Raw genomic sequence first — 13,642 nt, forward strand, 5'->3', positions numbered from 1 at the left:
GCGGCGGCTGAAAGGTGTTTTTCATGTACTTAATCCAAACTGCAGGCACCAGGATAATAAAAGCAAACATATTCTGTCGGCAGGTTTCAGCATTTTAAGTTAATTTAGACATTAATAAACTGTTTCAGAGGAGCGATCACAGCGCTCTGTATCATCAGCGATGTGTTTGTCTCCCTGCCAGCTCCCAGATCAGCGTCTCTGATTGGTTGATGCGGCGCGTCGAGCAGCAAAAGTTAAATTTTTCCATCTCGAGCAGCAGCGCTTTTGCGGCGCATCGCACACGTTAGCTGCTTAAACGCTCCCGACCAGCTGCTTCAGCTGCTCAGACGCGCTGCGGGACATTTTGCTGCGCCTTGAAGCGCGTCAACCGTTGAGTTTGCATGTAAACTCGCCGTTTCTGCTGCGCCTGCTGCATCCGGTGTGAACGTAGCATTACAGGCCAAATAAGGACTTCAAACCAGAAAAAGTAATTTTCTGTTTTGTTTTCTTCTTGGATCAGGCTTTAAAGGGTTAAGGTTAAAATTATCATTAGGTTTCAAATACATCTGTCACAATTCCTGTAATCATGCAATATTCAACAACAAAATAAAGGGGAATGTAGTTCACTGAAAATCAAAATGAATTTATTAATCCTTATTGTTTGTATTTATTATATTCTTACAATGCAGCTCTAATAGAGGCAGTCCACTACCTTTTAGTTTGGTGCCATATGTAGAAATAAATCATAGATATCTAAGCAATAAAGCAATCATATTTATGAAAAAGTGTATCCCTCTATAATTAAAGAATTTGAAGGCTTTTTGTACATTTTTAATTGCTTGCACAATACATCTGAAAGGCATGGTGTCTTTAGCAAAAGTTTGCATGTTTTTTTTATTGGCTGCAGGTAAGGAAAGATGTTCCATATATTCTAAATACGGCGTCAGTGATGCAATGCTAGCATTATTTAATCTCATGCTAAGCTTTTTTAGCTGCACTGAAGAAAATTCACTCACCTCAGCATGCTAAATGCTTTTTAATCTGAAAAACTCACATGGAAAGAAAAAGACAATTAGAAGAATTGATTGATAAAATTACTGATACAGACCTCGGCAGGAAACATCAGCACTAAATTTTGCTTTGATATGCATGAACAGCTGTAAAGAAAAGGGCTGTTTCCCCCCAGGCCTAAAACTGGTGGTGGAGTGGAGATAAATGAAGTTGGTCAGTCTGTAGACTGCTGGTTGGAGAGACAGTCTGCTGAGCTTTATGGAGAGATCCATTGGACTGCATCAGCTTCACTCAGGGACCGGGAAGATGGAAGTCCAGCTTGGATAACACAGGTTGAGAGAACCTGTCCATGATGAGCAAGCATGAAGCGACAGTGGAGAGGAAAAACTCCCCTTTGGGAAGAAACTCTGGCAGAACCAGGCTCAACATGGCGGTCTTCTGTCAGACCGATTGAGATGAGACAGGGAACGCAGTAAGAGTCCGGGAAGAAAGATACTCTGATGAAGCTTTAGCTACGATGGTGGAGGACGGGATGAAGATTGGTTGAAACGGGGTCATCCGAATCGAAGTCCGACAGAGCGCAACCACTGCCTGTGCTTTAGGTAGCAGACTGAGTTGTGGATTTTGCACTTATTTTAAGATGAACTTTGGATGCTGATTGGGCTTTAGTGGAGATGTGGACCAAAGCTGATTGGCCTGTTCCGGAGGCGGATGAGGATAAATAATCAGTTTCTTCAGTTTAACTTCCAACCAGTCTTCATTAAAACTGACCGCATGAACTTGTTACTAAAGTTTAGCCAACAAATGGAAGGAGTGGTTCAAGATGCTTATATCGTGAGTAGCCATGCACAGTGTTATCAACTTAGGTTGGCAAAAGTGAGGATAAAAATGTTAAAATATGACAGGACTTCATGTTTTAGAACATTCCATTCATCTCCACACTAGACTCGCATACCTAAAGCTGTTCAATAAAGCAGCTTATGATGATACCTTATGAAACTTCCAAACACCCTGAGATCAAGACACTGATATGTACCCCTTGAAAAACCGTGCCGAGACCGGTCCGAGCTCAGTAACTGAGATAACTTATCGTGTGTAAATGGAAAGCAAACTGAACTGAACCGAGCTAGACACAACCGAACCGAGCTAACTGCAGACAAGTTCCAAAAGTGGGCTCGGCTCGGTTTTTCCCTGGCTCGGTTCTCTGATAACAAGTGCGCATGAGCAGAACGCGTCATCTCCGTCTGGCTGCACATCGCGATTCACACTCCATTCCAGTAGTTGGCGGTAATGCCCCTCCAGAAACAGAAGAAGAAGAACAACTTCTTCTTGAGCTATAAACAACAATCGAAATCTTCTCCACCGGACATTTTAACATTTTAACACCGAAGTACAGCAATAATAATCAAGCATCACTTTCTGAATGTGACGGGCGCCGCCATTTTGATTTGCTTGATTCCCTTCTTCTTCTTGTGTTTTATGGCGGTTGGCAAACAGCTTTTGGTGCATTACCACCACCAACTGCTTGATTTCCTCCTTCAATACTGGCAGTAATACCGCAGATCGTCACTAGGAGGCGAGGAGTCGAGGAACCGACATAGCGTGACGTGTAAAGGAGTCGTCAGAACCGAGCTCAGCCGGGTAACTGATCCAAGCTCGGACCGGTCTCGGCATGGATCGGTTTTTTAAGGGTAGTGTAAATGGGGCTATGACCTCGAACTGTGCCCCTATGACGCATCTCCCTAATTTAGAGATTTCCAAATGTCCGAACCAGAGAAAGTCATATTCCTTGCTCTGCAAGACGATCCGGGTGGTATCGATTGACCCCTTGCTCTTTTGACCCACTGTCTTTGTTCCCTCATCACCAAAGCTTTACATCTAGAGACACTATTGTCTTCTTCTACTCCCCTTCATTCAGCCTCACTCCAAAGAAATTATCCTGAAATAACACACAAGCTGCCTAATCTGATATTCATTCCTCTCTTATATAGCCCTGCTTTCCAAAGTTGACTAAGGCCACATTATTTAGGCATTAAGGTGGTGTGATAAAGGAATTAGGCTGGTCATTAATCGTTTACACGTCAAATGCAGCGGAGCAGCTCGGGGAGGTGATTTAGCGAGGCAAAGCTATATAGCCCCTGTTAATGCACCTCTCACACGTTTTAATTGGAAGAGGCTTCCTGGATAGGAAATTTATGAATGGGTTTAAGGCCATTTCTTCCTTAAAGCCATCATTTATTTCATATTGTTAATAGGGGCTTTGACACTTCATCCACACAGAGACGCGTTTTTTCCTCCACTCTCGCTCAGCTATTGTCTTTCTGTACATTAACTGTGTTTTTTGATCGCCTAATAAAAACAGACACAAACACTGAACAAGCATTAGGTTGGACTCCATATACTTTAATCAGCATTATTTCTTTGTAGCTCCATGTTTGAGTCCTCACTTGGATCTCCATGACGACCCAAACACACATGAACAGAAGGCAGAGCTGTTGACTTAACCCTCCTAGTGGCCCTAAGCTGCTGCTGCAGTGCCAGCATTGTGCTCCATGATTTTTTTTTTGCCTTTAAATCTTCTAAAGGTCAGAGAATTAATCCTCTAAATAAACCTTTTTTTTTTCCTTTTTAGCAGAGCTGCACAGAGGCCACACAAGAGAGAAACACTACATAGAATCAGGGCAGTGATGGACACCTAATTGTACATTAATATGTGATGGAGTGGGAAGAATTGCCTTTTAGGAGGCACATAAACAAAGAAGGCAGGAGGTTCCCTGTCTCGTCCCCTTTATTCCTGCTTTGTACTTGCAGTGCGATTTCTCACCAGCCTCTGATGTGAAAGGATTTGGCACTAAGATGCACACAGGAGGAGGAGGGGGGGGGTTAGAAAAAAAAAATCCTGAAAAGTGGATCAAAAAAGTAAATGAAAAATAATGTCATATTACTGAAAATATGAGAGGCTAATTTGTGCCGACTTTTTGCTAATTTCGTTCTCGCCGCAGAAAGAGGAGCCGTCACCTGCTCGGCGCCGCAGCGCTGACAGTGCCAGTGATCCATGAAATAAGCTGCCGCTGGCTTTGTTCAGATAAGAATGAACAAATCTGCACAATGTACTGCTCTCCGAATCTCATTTTCATACTTGCATGCAGGCTAAAAGAAATAAGCTGTTTGCAGGCTTGATTAATCAGACATTTGAGGGCTTTTTTTTGTCTCTTTGATCTGCTCTGTCTCCTAGGTAACTTGGTTGACATTAATGTTGAGCCACAGTAAAGACAATCAGGGAGTGTAGACTAAAACTGATAAAAAACAGAGCAAAATTAAAGACCTTTAATGCTTTAAATATAGCGGAGGGTATGCTGGGAATTTAAAAGAGGGGAAGACGCGGTCTAGGAAAGTGGGTTTCGTTGGGGGGGAGGTAATTTTGCTGTTGGAATGTGGCAGAAAGTCTGTTTTTAAGACCTTTTGCGTTGGAACTGCAGCCCCAAATGAGAGCTAGTTAACTCTTTAAAGTCATATTTGATACGGGAGATTTTGAAACCTCTGCATCATCAGCATGATGTTTTTGTTCTTGAAACCCTGACTTACATAATCAGACACATGTAGTGAACAGAAAACATAGAAAAGATGATATAGAAATGCATAATATATCCAAATTGATGCAAATAAATGATGTAATTTAATATATTTTTTACAAAATTTATGTAGTTATTTCATTTGTCACAAAGTTCAATGACAATTCTAATTTTGGAGAATTAGAATCTTCTGTCAATTATTTCCTGGTTCAGGCTTTAAAGGGTTAATGTGAGTGAAAACAGTAGAAGCTCAAAATCTGCAAATAAAACCTTTCAGTGTTGCAATTAATTTCATTTTCTAAAAAAATGCTTTTTTCTGCTTAATTTAACTGTTAAGTCATGCATGTCATGCATCCCACTACTTTCAGTTAAAAAGAGACCAAAAAAAATGATCAGAGGGGCACAATAAAATAAAATATTTAACGAGCCTCCACCAATTAGTAAATTAACTGTTCATATTGTCATTATGTTTTAGGTGCAAAAAATTGCAATGACAAAAAAGGGAATGATAAAGACAGTAACTGCATGCCGAAATATATTATATGAAAAAAAAAAACATTAGTTTGTACACTGGAAAAAAATTTAAATCTAGATAAGTAATTTTTTTCTTAAAATTAGTGCATTTGTTCTTGGATTGAGGAGGTAAAACAGACATTTGCCATTAGAACAAGAATATTAACACTTAAAATAAGAAAAGACAATTGCATTGTCTTATTTCAAGTGCATATTCAGAATCAGAATCAGAATCGGGTTTATTGCCATTGTTAGTGAAGAAGTTCACAACTAGGAATTTTTTGTGGTACAGTCGTGCAACATGAAACATATATGAAATAGTAAATAAAATTCTAATGATCTTATTTTAAGGGTAAAAATACTCATTCCATTGGCAAACTATCTCATTTACCTACTCAAATTAAGAGTAAATACACTTAATTTAAGACATTTTTACTTATTTCTAGATCGTTTTTCCAGCGTATTTATTTGTCACACATGAAGCCTATAAAGGATGTTTTATTTATTATATATACAATATATAGTTAATTTCTGTGTTGTTAATATTTTTCTTGTATTTTTTTGGTGGTATATAAAATTTCCATCACAATTTCTAAGTGAATTTAAAGGTAATAATTGTCTCTTTTCTTCCATGTGATAATTTGAAAGTGTCCCAGAGCAGATAATAACTCAGATGAAGACCAATGTTTTTAATCATGTATTTTAACACCTAAATATTCGTTGAAATATTTCTCTTGTGATTTTTTTTCCTTTTTATGGTCACTCACACTTTTCCAACTGTGATCATTTTTGTAATAACAGCAAGAAGCCTGATGTAAGACGTAGAAAAGCTCCGGTTGTCAGGGGGTTTATCAGGATTTGCTTAAATTAAATAGATGATTCATTAGATTGGAGCCACTCTGCCTCATTTAGCTCCGACTTCACCCCTTCTAGGACCCGAGAACACTCCTAAGTCATTTTATCTGTAAATCTGCTGCATAGTTGAGCTACCGTTCCTTATAGGCCTCTTTAAGAGGAGAAAACAGGATTTGGGGAATTTAAGAAAGTATAAAATGGCAGAGAACTAGAGAGCTGTCATAGCCTGTATGCTTCAGGTTATTCAGACGCTTTCACAAATCTTCCAGTGGCTGTATAGATGAATGCCTTGAGGGCCCAGCCGGAGCCCAGCACTTGCAGCCAGCCGAAGCCCTTATCTTAAATCCAAGCAAAGTACCATTAATCTTTTTGAAAGACCTTTATGGCTTTTAATGTATCCCAAATTAGAACATTTTACACCCTTGGTTCCTGAAATATGGTGATAAAAAGCCTTTAGAGTTTAATTTTTCCTGCCTGCTCGCTCTGACCTGCTTAATCCCAGCATGCATTAAGAGATATTTTAGTTTCAGTCTTTCTAATAAAGTTTATCCCACTTAATTATAATTGAAACATTTTTTTTTTCCAAGTGGCACAGTGGTGGCACATTTCTTCATTACCTTAAGACTTTCTCTCCCTGCTGATTGTGCTCTGAATATTAGAGAGAATTACCCAAAGGTTTGGTGAAATTGTTCCAAGTTGTTTATCGAAGTTCGCCTTTGCTTGAATAATAAACCTATCTCGGGAGTGAAAGAAGCGGCAGGGTTTTGGCCCTTTGTTTCCGAGGCTTCTGTGTGTCTGGGGTTATTGGGATTATTCTGCTTCACAATGCGCGCCTGTCTTCCCTGGGATTTGAATGTTTGCCTCTTGCAGTCACGGTCATTCTCTTCATCTTCTGATTTCAGGAGCTGTTTGCTTCACTCCAAACATGCCAAAGTCTCCTACACATCGTTGACGTGTTGATAGGGGAAAAAGAGCAACTGTAACATTAGTAGAGAATGTGTTTATTCTAGTTATTACATCATTTGTAGATGATCGGCTAAATTTAGGGCGGGTTATATTAAGCATCTGCTAGCTAGAAAAGAAATGGCGCCCTCCTTGCTTTGTTTTTCTACGATAATGACAGAGCTGGAATTGTCCTCAGCTACATCTAGACATCAATAATACTTTAAAATGTCTTTTTTGTTTTATTAAACCTCATAATAAAGCTGATATATTTCATTTGCCTTTTTTAACTTAGATAAAACTGCATCCAGGCCTCGTAAAAGTATTCAACCTCTTTCACTTGTTAGTTTACATTTTCAACGGATCAACGAGAAGTCATTAAGAAAAACGATACATTTTTTTATTTATTAGTTTTACAATTTAAAATCTTAAACGTGCGGCTGGCATTTATGTTCAGCCCACTGGAGTTGACAGCTCTGAGAAATCCCTGATCCTGGGTTTAAACTCCAGCTGCTTCTCCATCATTACCCCAGAGCCATGCTCCTATGGAAGCAAATCGTTACCATATTTCAAATGAAAAAGCATTTTCAGAAATGCTTTTTCATTTTAAGAATGCGGCTGCATTGTTTGACTCATAAATAAAATAAGTAATCAATAATCCTGTTTGCATTTTCATTTTCTTCTTCAACACTGCTCATCCTTTTACTTAATTAAAATGAAAAAGAAAAATGCACCCCAGCAAATACATACCAAAATTCAATTTGAAATGTAAAATTTGAAAATGAAAAAGCATTTCTTGAAATGCTTTTTCATTTGAAATATGGTAACAATTTGCTTCCATATGCTCCAGCCTAACATTTGGTACCGTATTACTGTATGTCTGTGTCATGTCTTAACCAATTTATACAGTAGCAGCCATTCAAAATAACCCTTCCCAGTCAATCGCCAGCCTACTGCACTGGAAAAACAATCTAGAAATAAGTAGAAATTTCTTAAATTAAGTGTATTTAACCTTAATTTGAGTAGGTAATTGAGATAGTTTGCCAATGGCGTGAGTATTTTTACTCTTAAAATAAAATAATTAGATAATATGTACTTGAAAAAAGAAAATGCAATTGTGTTTTCTTATTTTAAGTGTAAATTGTCTTGTTCCATTGGCAAAATGTCTCTTTTACCTCCTCAATCCAAGAACAAATGCATTTATATTAAGAAAAAATGACTTATCTAGATTTGGATTTTTCCAGTGTGACTCGGGTACTCCCAGCAAAATCCCCTCCAACTTCCAGCCCCTGGCCTTCTCCTGGGCGTGCATTTGTTTTACACTGACTCCACCCTTTCACTGAATTACAGGGTCTGACCAGGAGATGGTGCCTCTCTTTAGATCTTAATGTCCACAAATCACCACAGAAAGAATATTTTAGTGCAAAGATTGATGTTTAAAAAAAGGAATTGTAGGGGACCAGCCAAGGACCCAGCAAGGAAAGTGGGGAAATTTTGAATGGCTACTACTGTAGCGATAATTTGCACATCATACCTGAGAGTTGGATGTTTTTGCATCTTATCAACGTTTTGCATTTGGCCGAAAGGTTTCATCTTTGTCTTCATTGTTTTTGAACATCTGTGCTGCTCCGCAAAGGCTCATAGCAAACTCCAAACAGGACGTTTTAGCTACAGCTTTTTTTTTTTAACATAAAAGCTACATTAGTGGAGTGACAGACTAAAAGCTGCTGTGGATCTGTGCAGCTCATCCAGAGTTACCATTGGCCCCTTGGCTGCTGCTCTCTTTAAAGTTCCTCAGTCTCTCAGTTAAGGTGGACCCCCATGTGTTTGTAGGTCCATCTTCATGTTTCTGCTTTATGTTAGCTTCCTGAGATCTTTATATCCTGGGATATTGTTTCTAGCCTTACCTTGTTAGATTAGGTTTAAATTTCTCCACAACTTCATTTGTGGTGTTTGTTTGTTCAATAATGTCCTCTAACAAACCCACAAGGCCTCGCACAATCATAAGAAGATTGAAAAATCTACATCTGAGCTCTAGTTAAAAATGAATTTACTCCTGAAGGCAGTTGTTTACATTGGGTTTTATTTAGGGCTATCAGAATATTTTCAGTTTAATACCTGTTAAGATCCATTTGTATGGTTCCTCCCTCTCAATTATTTGTGAAACTATCACCTAAAACCTTTAAAAATATGGGAAATTTTCTTTTGTTTTTGATAATTTCAACACGAATTGTACTTTTAAGAGAAACTAAGTTAAAAGAAAAATGTTGCAGTAAACCGTCTAATGTAACATAGTCAACATTTAGTTTTTTTCATGTTTAAATTAAATCTTTTTTTTAATCTTTTGCATATTTTTTAGCACCTAACTCCGTCATTCACAGCCGCCATGATGCTCTATATAGCTCTATATAGGGGAGGCTTTGGTTGTAGGTTTTGGTAGAGATCCAGCGATCCATTCTATCTGATCTAGTCCGATATGATACACCGGCTGAGCATATTGCCACATATACAATGCTGATTCAATAATACTGTCGAACGAATTAACCATGTGAAGAAAGACATCATGCTTGACATAAACATTGCTAGAAAAAGCCAACAAATCATCAGAGATCTAAATCATCAGGTGTTGCTGTGTGTCTCATCTTCTAATTGATTACTTCATTCAGTTTTAGAACATCTCATTTTTAAGTTTAAAGTTGACAAAACTCATTGCTTAATGATACCTCTGTCAGTATTGACAGAATAAGCAATGAAATTATGGGTGATTGATGCATCGTATCTAGTATTGCACAGATACCAGTAACGGGCAGCGCCCTGATCCAGCACTAAAATGGGTGTATTGGTATCAGCGAGTGCCAACAAATAGGGCACTGATACCATTTTTAGAGCCAAAAGTTTATTCAACTATTGTCACCCATTCCAGGTAGGCAATAAAAAGTTCTACTGGATTCACTTTGTATTTGTTTTTTTTTTCTGCTTCACAAAGGTAGGCAGCAGCTTGACATGAAGCCATGATGGCAATTATTTTATATCCAAGAAGGATGCAGTTCTTCATATATACACACACATCAATTTCAAACAGATGGTATCGGCCAATACTGCACAGCAAGGTTAACCTGACTCCGCCAGATAGATTTGCTCCGCATATCCATCTGGAAACCTTCCGCTGAAGTAATTTTGGGAAGGGGCGAAAATACTGGTTAGCTGATTGGCCTATGTTGGTGATAGACGGGCCAAATAAACCAATCAGATCAACGAAGCATATGACGTACTAACAGCACGAAAACACAACCACAAGCCAGGCTACTCTTGCCGAAACCAGATGTCATCGTTATGCTACGAAATCCCCCGAAAATTCACAAAATGTTGCCATATTTTTATATGTTGATATATCGACGCGGTATCGATCTATTTTACTAACAAAATCTCACAAGAATTTGCAAAATATCACGAGAGTTTGTAACAGAACGATGAAATTTCACGAGATTTTGAAAGTAAAATAGATCGATACCGCGTTTTTAAAAATCTATTTGATATCAGTATATGAAAATATATTTGAGTATATTATTTTTCAAAGTGTCAGAAATGGATAACAAAACTGCTATTTTCAATGACTACTTATTTTTGTCCAGCTTTAACATCGGTATCGATATCGGTTATCGGCTACATGAGTTTTAAAATATCGGCATATCGGATATCGGCCAAAATCCCTAATTTAAATTACGTAGAAACAATTACGTTATCTTATTTCAACTGCATTTTAGCTAATTATCTTATTGTTAGAGTAAAAATACTCATTCCATTGGGGAATCATCTTATTAACCTACTCAAATTAATGTTAAATACACAATTTAAGAGATTTTTACTTATTCCTAGATCACTTTTGCAGTGAGGAAAGAACAGTTAAACTTTATTTCTGATACAGATATAAACTCAGTAGGTATGAGATCAAGGGTTCCCTGTGAGAACAGACTACTGTAGTTTTTATTTTATTTTTTTTCTCTTGCATGTTTATTTTTTACTTGAACAAAACAAGATAAATGTCACAATAAAAGCAGCTTCGGCTAATTCCCTACAAGCTGTATTGTACAAAACCATCAGTAATGTCACAGATCATCTTGTTAAAGGAAAGTGTTGCTTTGTCATTATTATAAAAGGTTAACTTGTGATATAAAGGAGGCGCCATCAGCTCAGTGGCCGCCTGACAAGATGCCACCCTCTCAGATCAGTCGGAAAGTTTCTGTTTTTGTCGCCACCGACTCATTTCCATTCTCTCCTCTCCGCCTCTTCTGTCCGTCTCTAAATAGATGGCTGTGCAAATCGCTCAGGCCGCGGATTGCCGTGACTTTGTGCAGAGCAAACAGGAAGAGGAAGCTTTGAGGGCAGCAAAGAAGAGGAAGAAGCAGATAGCCTGGGGGTACGACGTCTTGTCTCCTGTCTCTGTCTGTCGTCACATCTCGCCGTGTGACGCTCTGTGTGAAGACGGAGGAGCTTCACAGGCCTGAACGTCTCCTCATACAGGAATTAAGTTTGCAGCTAAAATACTGATTTGTTTAATGTTTTTGTTTTTGTGTTTCGTAGGTTTGAGGCGAAGCAGCGATGGGAAACCAAGAGCAATATGGGCTTCATGTGATGAAAATGGAGGAAAAATGAGCAAAGCTTTTTTTCTCCTAAATTAATTTGATTAAAATTTGTTTTTTTGTTTTTTTCTTTAAGTAGACTGGTCCTGTTTCTTTTTATTCTTCTTGCATGTTTTGAAGGCATTAATGCAAGTGATGTTGGGGGGGGAAATGTCAGGCAGCCGGCTGAGAGAAAACCAATCCAGAGTGCAGCAGAGAGGGGGGGGTGAAATGAGGGAGCATTCAAATTAATTCCTAAGGCGCCCACTGGTGTCTGCATTGTGTTATTTTTCATTACATTTCAGTGATTTGAGCGCTCTGGCCCTTTTTTTCCCCCCCTTCCTTTCAAATTAAATCTGGTGTACATTACTGGATGATGCGTTTATTTATTGCTGTAAAGTGGGTTAATCATGAAGGCGCTTCTTTCTTCTGCGCAGGAAGAGAAAGGGGAGATTAGAGCGCTAATGCAATGTACAGGATAATGTGCGATCGGATTTGGGAGCAGAAAATGAAATTTGGCTGCTGTAAACTGTTTTGAGCGGCCGTAAACTGCAAGTTTTGAAACAGAGACTTTGCTGCTGGCCCTCACCCATGTTGGAAGACGCGCTTTTGTCTCTCAGCCCAAACAAGAGCCACGCGTTTGTTTTTTCTCAAGCCTACACTTGCTGCTCATTGTGCGCTCAGCTCCCTTCAGCATCTTTAAACTCGTCTAAAATCCACAGATTCCAGTCGCTGCAGCTTTGATCTTCTTGGATCTGCAGCGTTTGCTTCCACAGAAACTCAGCTCTTCTGAAAGCCCCTTTCAGACTCCAGGAAATCTTCATTCTGAACAGCGTGGAGGGAAAAAAAAAGCAAGAGAGATAATTACTTTATTTGTAATGATGGCTTTTTTTCCCTACAACATAGAAGATGATTACTTTGCTTCAAGGTAATGAGAATTAAATTAAATTTAGCTAAATTGTTTGCATTGCACATATTGGAGCCGTTCGTCCTCTGGTGAGGTGTGGTAGTCGACATCAGCAGGGAAAAGTTGGTGGACAATTAAAGCACAAACTAGCTGATCTACACAAACCTGGACTGAAACTCCCTTGTATGTAATTTTGCATCCTAGTTCCGTCTCTGAGACACTCTCAGTAGTCGAGAATTGCTGCTAATTAAACCGTTAATTATCTCCGTAATGAGAGGAGAGTTAAAACTGTGTCAGGCTCATCAAAGTACAGCGTGGGATTTCCCCACTTTGATGACGGCTGTGAAGAACATAACTCTGGAGTCAGAAAAAATCAGTGAGGCTTCAATAAATGAACAAAATCCGGGAATAAGAAATTACTTTATTTATAGCATTTATAGCATTATTGTGTAGGAAAAAGTTATATTTCCAAAAACATTTGTTGGGGAAAAAGGTGAGAATCCATTAGGGTCAAATAATCAGGTCATTAGCAGTTGGTTTCATACTGAGGAGGTATTTCAGAAATTTGATTGAGTGAAAGTAAAGATGCAGCTAAAAGGTGCAGAACACTAGCCTCGTGAGACCATCCTGATCTCGCGAGCTTTCAAGGTTTCTCGCAGATCAGTCTGGAGACTCTCCGTTGAAGAACATTTGGAGCCGTTCACCAAACGAACGTCCAATCAGCGTTGGCTTTGAGGCGGGTTGAGGTGTGACGCAACGAGAAGCGAGACAGTTCAGTCTAAAGAACATGGCGGCTTCAGCCGATTAAACTAGCGTTAGCGTGGCTATCGAGCAAGTTTTATCGGAATTACAGAGTATTACTGCTCTGGAGGCTTTTCTCAGAGGAAAAGATGTTTTTGCTCTTCTCCCGACTGGTTTCGACAAGAGTTTGATCTATCAATTGACTCCTCTTCGTCGTCGTTCTGTTAGTACGTCATATGCTTCGTTGATCTGATTGGTTTATTTGGCCCGTCTATCACCAACATAGGCCAATCAGCTAACCAGTATTTTCGCCCCTTCCCAAAATTACTTCAACGGAAGGTTTCCAGACGGATATGCGGAGCAAATCCATCTGGCGGAGTCAGGTTAGCAGAACACCGGGCCTCAAGAACAATAATTTAATCTAACATTTACTTTAATGCTGCCGTTTATTAGAGTTAAAGGGATCCATGACTGGTTGAACATGGCCTAAATATGTTGCAATT

General features: G+C 39.0%; 1 protein-coding gene across 1 annotated transcript in view; it reads left to right on the forward strand.

Annotated features, from left to right (window-relative positions):
- The window catches only part of fam204a (family with sequence similarity 204 member A), a 36,412-nt gene extending 23,622 nt beyond the window's left edge, over positions 1–12,790 (forward strand). The window contains exons 6-7 of the mRNA XM_015380492.1: positions 11,180–11,289; positions 11,454–12,790. Coding sequence (XP_015235978.1) covers positions 11,180–11,289; positions 11,454–11,505 — 162 coding nt within the window. The 3' untranslated portion in view covers positions 11,506–12,790. The remainder of the gene's footprint in view (positions 1–11,179; positions 11,290–11,453) is intronic.
- The last annotated feature ends 852 nt before the right edge of the window (positions 12,791–13,642 follow it).

This window comes from Cyprinodon variegatus, unplaced genomic scaffold (genome assembly GCF_000732505.1).
Source record: "Cyprinodon variegatus isolate N-32 unplaced genomic scaffold, C_variegatus-1.0 Scaffold11, whole genome shotgun sequence".
Lineage (NCBI taxonomy): Eukaryota > Metazoa > Chordata > Actinopteri > Cyprinodontiformes > Cyprinodontidae > Cyprinodon > Cyprinodon variegatus.